We start from the raw sequence: 7,551 nt of genomic DNA, 5'->3' as shown, positions 1-7,551 counted from the left end.
CGACGACTCGAGAAAAAGTACTTGGTCGTTTTCACCGACACCGAGTGCGCGGTTGAACGCTGGCGACTGGAGACGCACGTGCTGCACGGCGTCCGAGATGCGGAAGACTTGGTTGTCGTTGTTGCCGACGCATGCGTAGACTTGGACGGCTTCGTTCGGGTCGTTCGGGTCGGCGTCCAAGCAGAGGTTGGAGAACCGGGCGTGGAGGACCTTGTTGTCGACTACGCGCCACTTTTGGTTGTCGTTGTTGCCGTCGCAGGCGAACAGGTGCACGCGCGGGCGGCCATTGCTCTCGTAGTAGGCGTCGAGACACTGGTTGGCGCCGAGGTTGCGCAGCGTCTGGGACGACCGGTCGTACGACCAGAGCGTAAACTTGTCTTGGTTGTTGTCCTTGGCGGCCGCCGCGCCATAGAACTCGCGCAGCGCCTTGTTGCGCGACGTAATAAGCTGGAACGGCGAGCTCAAGCGCGGGTCGTCGTCGACGATCGGCGCCGGGCCCGACGAGCCAAAGTCAAACTTCCAGTTGCTGTCGGCGTCCGCGAGGCCAAACTGCCCTTCAAAGCCATACTTGCGCCGGTTGTCGTGGAACATGAAGTACATGGGCGCCGCGCCGCCGTTGCCCGCGTTCACCCATGCCTGGACCTTGGTGAAGTAGTCGATCGCGTTCCCGCGGTTGGAGACATGGTTGCCGTTGTTGCCGCCGCCGTGGGGCCACCCGGTTTCCGTGAGCATGACCTTGTTGCCGCCAAACGCTTGCGTCATCGCCTTCCAGCGCGCGTCCAAGTCCGCGATCGGGTTGGTCCACGAGACGGGCGACCCGCCAAAGAAGGCGTAGATGTTGACGCCCATGATATCGCACGCGTTGGCGAGATCCCGGTTCTTGAGCCAGTCGCCGTCGGTCTGCACCGACCCGACCGGCACATTGATCCCCGCCGACCGGAGACGGCTGCGTGCGGCGTTGACCTTGTCCCGAATCGCCCACTGGTTCCAGTTGTTCATGAGGTCTTCGTTGCCGACAAACACGGCTTGGAGCGTGCCCGGGTGGCGGTAGTGGCCGTCAATCACCGCCTGGAGTTCCTTGTTAAAGTCCATGCCATCCCGGAGCCAAATGCCCGCGTAGACCGCGAGGCCGTTGTCCGCACCGGCGTCAATGACGTTGCGTGGTGTCCAGAGAGACGTCTGGTACGTGCGGACGGCCGAGAAGCGCGTTTTGATCGTGCGGAAGTGCTTGTCAATGTTGTTGGCGTCGTAAATGTCGTAGCAGACACCCATGCCGGCGGCGGCGGCGTGGGCGACCGCGGCGACAACAACAGCGACAAATGCGAGTCCGCGCATCGAAATGAAAAAGTGAGAAGTCGTTCATAGCCAGACGCGAAGAGACAGCGTCGACCAGATGCCAGATTCGTGGTGTATCTGGTGGTACAGGATCTGGCGTCTCTGGCGAGGGTTGTGAACACGGTATTAGTGAATGGCGCAAGCTCGATGCAAGCAGGCGCTGGCGAACGATGCGTGCTAGACTTCAACGACTGAGTGCCAATGCGGGCAGGAAGGTCCTGGGGGCTTGCGCAGGCTTGCGTGCTGCGTCGTCGGCCACCGCGCGTCGTGGCCAGTGCCACGTTGGTATCCACCTGGTCTTGCGCCGGCCGGTGGGCGGAATGGTCCAACATCTGTTTTCAACCGACGGTGGCTAGGGCTAGGGCTGGCACTAGTCGCTTCGATACAAACCGGTTCACCGCGGTACGAGTGGGTATGGCAGAGCGTGGAGCACTGGATCGGTTACGTGATCGCTGAATGTTCTGCCTTTCGAGAGGACGAGGACGGTACGAAGCTGTGGTGACACCGGGTGCGTCCGCCAAAATTCTCGGACCTCGAACGTTGCGGGTGCGATGCCCCTACAAAGTTGAAACGGCAGGTGGTAATACGTCGACGCAGCGGACTGCCCTGTCCTTGACACGGCAGCGCGAGTATACATCACGTTGAGAACAATGCCATTTGCGCTGTGTACGGTGTCCATCCGCGCAAAAACTGGGCAGTGCATCTTGCCGTCGACAGCTTCTCGTTCATGGTTGATATTGCCCTCCAGTCTCGCCGCAACACGATGTACAATCAAAGAGTTAGCGATTACTACTACTCGTCGTAGTGATCGCGTATCATGATGCCATGCAAAAGGGGATGCGCTTTAGCTTTCCTGGGCGTACTGCTGGAACTTGGCCCAGTAGTCATTCGCGGGGTGGCACTGCCATAGCTGCGGGTGGTCGCCGTTCTCGGAGCCCATGTCGAGGCAGAACCCGTTGTGCGTCGCGTGGCGGAGCTGCTTGGTGCTGGCGTCGTAGTTCCATTTCTGGTTGGCGTTGTTGCCGTCGCAGTTCCACGTGTGGACACCACCGCCGTTCTTGGCCTCCCACGCGTCCAAGCACTGGCCATTCGCCGCCGACTTGACCAGTGTGTTGCTGTCGAGCGTCCAGAGCGCGTTGGTGTCGCTCTGGATGCTGCCTTGGGGCGACCGGAAGAGCACTTGGTCGTTGGACCCGATCGCAAAGACGCGATTCAAGCTGCGGACCGTGAGCGCGACACGACCGCCACTGCCGCCTGTCGAGATCTTGAAGACCTGGTTCGAGTTGTTGTCGACGCACGCCCAGTTTTGGACCCCTTCGTTCGGGTCGTTGGCATCGGCGTCGAGACAGACGTTGGCGAAGCGCGCGTGGACGACCTTGCCGCCAACGAGGCGCCATTTCTGGTTCGAGTTGTTGCCGTCGCAGTTGTAGAGGTGCACCTTGACGTTGTTGCCGTCCATGTACGCGTCAAGGCACTTGTTGGCGCCTTCGTTCTTGAGCGTCTGTGCGTTGGCATCGTACGTCCACTTGGTGTACGCGTCATTGTTGTTGTCCTTGGCCGCGAGTCCACCGTACCATTCACGGAGCGCCTTGCCGCGGCTCGTCATGAGCTGGAACTGGCCCGCGGGCTTGTCGCCGTCGTTGTTGCCGTTGCCGCCACCATTGTTGTTGGACGGATTCTTCTTGGCGTTGAACTCAAACTTCCACTGCCCGCTGGGCTCGGCCAAGGCAAAGTGGCCTTCGTAGTTGGGCTTGCCGCGGTTGTCGTGGTACATGAAGTACGTGGGCAGCTCGCCGCCCTTGTTGCCGTCCATCCATGACTGCGCGCTGCGAAAGTAGTTTTGCGCGTTCTGCCAGTTGGAGACGTGCGCACCGACGTTCCCACCGGCGTCCGGCCAGCCCGTTTCGGTCAAGAGCACTTTACTGCCAAACCGGTTGGTCATGGCGTTCCAGCGCGCGTCGAGGTCCTTGACCGGGTTGTTCCACGAGTCGGGGTGGGACCCAAAGAACGGGTAAATGTTGACACCGACGACGTCGACGTGGTCCGCGAGCCACGCGTTGTTGTTGTTGAGCCAGTCGCCGTCGGTCTGGACCGTCCCGATGCGGACGTAGCCGAGACCGGCATCCCGAAACGCGTTCTTGGCTTGGTTGATCTTGTCGAGGAGGGCGCCGGCGTTCCAGTTGTTGCTCAAATCTTCATTGCCGACAAAGACGGCCTTGACCGTGCCCGGGTTGCGCTTGGTGCCGTCGACGGCGGCGCGGAGGTCGGCCCAAAAGTCGACGCCGTTGCCGCGGAGCCAGATGCCCGGGTACATGGCGAGCCCGTTGCGCGCCGCAATGTCAATGAGATTGCTGTTGTGCGTCCACGTTTGGTACGTCCGGACCGCGTCAAAGCGCGTCGCGATCGACGCAAAGTGCGCCGACGCACTGTCCGAGTTGTAGGCGTCGTAGCAGACACCGCGGGGCGCGGCGAGCGCGGCCGCGGCGAGAAGGAGCACCGAGAGTACTGCGCGTGGGAGCATCGTCGCAGTAGTAATCCGACTTGGTAATGTACGAGGTGGTAGAGGAGTGGCTCGTGGGCGGTCGACGAGAAATCGGCAGTGTCGACAACCGAGCGCTTTGGCATGGTCGCCGTCGCGGGCGGTGTAATGCTGCGACATGTGGTACATTCTCTTAAATATCAAGATGACGCTTTACACTGGGCCGGGTATCCCGGTCAAATTGCGTATATAAAGAGTGTGGGATGTTTATCGAGAGAATACCCCAAAGTTGATAGTGCAACATGGCATTACGACCCGACGATGTAATGGAATTGCAATCGACCAAGCTCGGCTCCATCCTTGGCCACCTGGTGTATGGTGCATGCTGCGATAGAGGTCGTGTGCGCCTCGAAGAATTCAGTGCAAAGCGTGTCGACGCCGGCGTCAAGAACAGTGCAGCGCACGCGGCGGTGGCAAATCTGCTTTTGGCGGCGACCCCTTATTGTACAAGACGTCGCGTCGATCGAGACCCGACGCTGTACTAGCACTGTGGACCTTTGCGCTGTCACGATCCGCCCACTACCGCGCCTTCTTGCTAAAGACTCGGCCGTCGTGCGGTGCTGAATTTGTCCCTGCTGTTGTGTATCGACATCACCACATCAGCCCGAGCTCGCGACAAGTGGCTGTGACGCCTCATCTTGCGCGCTTGCGACGCCGTCGCAACTCGCTTTCCGCAATCCCCACTGCCCCTATCCTCATGTCCATGTACTATACATGTAGATACTTCTTGTCTTAGTGCTCTAGTGTCGTTGCGAGTATGGTCGCTCGCTCGAGCATGGACGCGAGCTCGGGGCGCCGGGCCAGCCGTGCTGTCGCCGTCGCCAACGACACCTACGTGGCGTTAGCTAAGTGCACGAGCCAGGCGTTCGATTTGTACCCATTCCCGCCGCCGGCTAACGGCTTCCGACCACTCCTCAAACTCGCGTGTGACGCGCATGCCAAAGCCGTGCAAGCGGCAGGGCTTGCCTTTCGCCGTCTCGTAGTCGACGGCGCCGAGCTCGCCGAGGATGTCGCCGTGCACCTAGTCGTGTACGTCAATGCGGTGACATCTGTTGGCGGCGGTGTCGCACCCCGGCCTCTTCGGCGAGCTCTCGTGCTGCGCACGCCTCGGCCGACTCGTCCGCGTCCCAGCCGCCCTTGGGTAGGATCCACTGATCTGCATGCTTGGAGCTCGAGATGAGGAGGACGCGCGCGCCATCTAATGAGAGCGGAACGGCGCAGACAACGAGGCGCGCGTGGCCATCGTAGCGCTGCAGGTCGCGGCCCGTCCGCGAGGTCATTGTGCACCGATCGGCGACCGCCATGGTTTCGATGTTCGTTTCGTAAATGGCACCAATCATCGACGCCAACCGCCTTGCTTTTTAGCCAATCCGAGGCATTTAACCGTGGCGGGTGTGTTATGGTCTGCAACCGACGAGTTATAACTGACAGCGTTGGCCAATGAGCGATGCGCATCGTCCGGTGGGCCAATCGCGTGCGCCGATCCCACCAGTGAGGTTGAAGTCGGCTTGAAGTGGAGCACACACGTCAACACCCGCAGGTGCGTAGACGAGGTCGTTTTGCACCAAAGATGAACAGAGTGTTGCGTGGGCGTGGCCCGAGAGGTGGCCATGCAGCTTTTCTACAGCGTTCTGATGCATCAACGCCGTGTGGCAAGTTGAAGTTGGTTTCGCGGATTTTGTAATGCACCGGTTCCAGCATCCTGCGTCCCAAAGCTATTTTATCTTGCATAGCTATGTGCTCTAAGAACGAAATCGGTCAGTCGTGATTGATGAATCGCCTGGCAGATTCTTCTATTCCACCGGTCTCTTTTGTCTGATTCGCAGCCTATGACACTAGATGTGAAGTAGAACTCTGCAACCGAGCACATGCAACGCAGAACAATGAGGCGCGCTGCAGCGAGAATAAAGTTGGTCGTGAGGACCGACTTCAACAACAACAATAACAAATTTGTCATTCATTTTTCGTTCAACTCAAATACTAGTACTAGTAATTCGACACTAAAGCTGTTGGACGATTCAAGGACATGAATGCCTCGACACTACGCTGTTGCAATGATTTCGGGGCCACCGTGCTATGCTGACATAGCAAGAAGACATACTTGTTTGTGCTTTTGTATGAATTTATTTGCTCGATTTGACCGACTAGTTGTTTGGTTATAACTTTATAGACAGAAAACAAAACTGACAGTAAAACAAGTTGTCTGTTAGTGATAAAACGGAATACCGACATTGTTTGTGTTGAGAAACGCCAGCGAAATCTCTACTGGGGCTTTCGGAAGAGAAGACCGAGAATGCGGGGCACCGTGCGACGATCGTCATTGTCAAAGAACTCGCCGAGTCGCTCCACCGTCCAGCCGCACGCTTGCGCCGCAGACACAAAGTCGCTCACGTGGTGCGTGAAAGCCGACACGATTTGCTTGGTGCCATCCTCGGTCTCAAAACACGCCTTCGTGCCCGCGTACTGCTTGAACGGGTGGAGCTCGCCAATATACACAAGGCCGCCGGGTCGGAGCACGTGGTTGACCTTCCCAAAGATTGGATCCAGGTGCTCAATGTGTTCGAGGACGAGGCTGAACGTCACGACGTCTACGGAGCTCGGCGAGGCAAACGCGTCCCACGACGGCGCGAGGAGGTCGCCTTGCAGAAACTGAACGTGGGAAGCTGGCACCTTGGTGCGGGCGACCGCAAGCATCGACGCAGTGAGATCGACGCTCGTGAGGCGGCGTGTTGCGGGTGCAAGCCAGGTTGAGTTTTTGCCTGTGCCACAGCCGAGCTCGAGCACATGCTCAAAGGTCATTTGCTCTTCGAGGAGAAAGCGCTGGCCGACGAGCGTCTCCAAGTCGCGCGTCTTGTTGGCGTTGGTGTCGTAGATGGTAGCCCACTGGGAGTACGCTGCTTGGACGTTCATTGTGGTGGTGGTCGAGTCGATTGAAAAATGAGATGCCGAGAAATGAGGGAGGTTGCCGAACGACTGGTGTGACAGGCCAAAACAAATTGCCCACCTTCACTCACACACACGCCTCTCCCAGCACCTGCACAGCATGTCTGGAGTATCATGAGCGGAGAACCACACGTTGTATGCTGCCGTCTGTTGTATGTACCAGGTGGCAGGTGTCTTCAAGTTGGGTTGCTCATTCGCGTTTTCTTGGGGGCCAAGCCGGCTTGTGGCTTTGACGAGTAGTAGCGAGTAGCCGTCGTTCCCTTGGTAGTTGATGGAACCTACGACAGAACGACGCATCGTGGCTTCAGGCTACCGTGGATGACGACGATGTGGAGGGTTTCGCAGAGAAGGGCGGGTAATGAAAAAATTGAGAAAGTTTTTAAAACGTTTTGTAACACGCGCGATCGCTTGGGCGTGGCCGATGCGCGCCTTGAATACACGCGGCGTTCTTCAAGCTCGATCAACAAAGGGCTGTGACGAGATACCACAGGAAATGACAAGCCCGTGCTCTTTCGCGTTGAAGTCCGGCGCGAGCCTTGGATGTCGTCTCTAGGACACCCAGCGTAGCTGAAAGTCTAGCTTGGCGTTGTGTTGGAGAAATCTGCCAAGTGCCATCGTTGGTAGCGTACCTTTGGCCAGGTCAGACACATCGACGACATTCAGTTTATTGCCGATACGCCATACAAAAACAAGGCCCAACTTGTCTAACTTGCACTGACTATGCAAACGACTTT

The 7,551-nt window shown here is 58.2% G+C and overlaps 4 protein-coding genes across 4 annotated transcripts in view; all 4 read right to left on the bottom strand.

Annotated features, from left to right (window-relative positions):
- The window catches only part of SDRG_13010 (hypothetical protein), a gene marked incomplete at both ends in the record, with an annotated part of 1,742 nt that extends 407 nt beyond the window's left edge, over nt 1-1,335 (bottom strand). The window contains one exon of the mRNA XM_008619093.1: nt 22-1,335. Within this exon, the coding sequence (XP_008617315.1) occupies nt 22-1,335 (1,314 nt within the window). The remainder of the gene's footprint in view (nt 1-21) is intronic.
- Nucleotides 1,336-2,179: 844 nt separating this feature from the next.
- SDRG_13009 (hypothetical protein) lies at nt 2,180-3,856 on the bottom strand (the record flags this gene model as incomplete). Its single annotated transcript, XM_008619092.1, has 1 exon — nt 2,180-3,856. One exon carries the CDS (start codon nt 3,854-3,856, stop codon nt 2,180-2,182), a length of 1,677 nt encoding a protein of 558 aa, XP_008617314.1.
- Nucleotides 3,857-4,563: 707 nt separating this feature from the next.
- SDRG_13008 (hypothetical protein) lies at nt 4,564-5,192 on the bottom strand. Its single transcript, XM_008619091.1, has 3 exons — nt 4,945-5,192; nt 4,752-4,895; nt 4,564-4,705 (listed from the first exon to the last, which is right to left on the bottom strand). Exons 1-3 carry the CDS (start codon nt 5,176-5,178, stop codon nt 4,607-4,609), a joined length of 477 nt encoding a protein of 158 aa, XP_008617313.1. The 5' UTR covers nt 5,179-5,192; the 3' UTR covers nt 4,564-4,606.
- An 812-nt stretch (nt 5,193-6,004) lies between these two features.
- SDRG_13007 (hypothetical protein) lies at nt 6,005-6,816 on the bottom strand. Its single transcript, XM_008619090.1, has one exon. It carries the CDS (start codon nt 6,782-6,784, stop codon nt 6,137-6,139), a length of 648 nt encoding a protein of 215 aa, XP_008617312.1. The 5' UTR covers nt 6,785-6,816; the 3' UTR covers nt 6,005-6,136.
- Nucleotides 6,817-7,551: the final 735 nt, after the last annotated feature.

Source organism: Saprolegnia diclina, assembly GCF_000281045.1.
Source record: "Saprolegnia diclina VS20 unplaced genomic scaffold supercont1.54, whole genome shotgun sequence".
NCBI classification, from domain to species: domain Eukaryota; phylum Oomycota; class Saprolegniomycetes; order Saprolegniales; family Saprolegniaceae; genus Saprolegnia; species Saprolegnia diclina.
This window is presented reverse-complemented; position numbering and strand designations above follow the sequence as displayed.

Coding starts and splice junctions, on each gene's coding strand:
- SDRG_13008 (XM_008619091.1), bottom strand. CDS start 5,178: ATGGCGGTCGCCGATCGGTGCACAATGACCTCGCGGACGGGCCGCGAC. Junction 4,896..4,944: donor AGCTCGCCGAAGAGGCCGGG/GTGCGACACCGC, acceptor GTACACGACTAG/GTGCACGGCGACATCCTCGG. Junction 4,706..4,751: donor TTAGCCGGCGGCGGGAATGG/GTACAAATCGAA, acceptor AACGCCACGTAG/GTGTCGTTGGCGACGGCGAC.
- SDRG_13007 (XM_008619090.1), bottom strand. CDS start 6,784: ATGAACGTCCAAGCAGCGTACTCCCAGTGGGCTACCATCTACGACACC.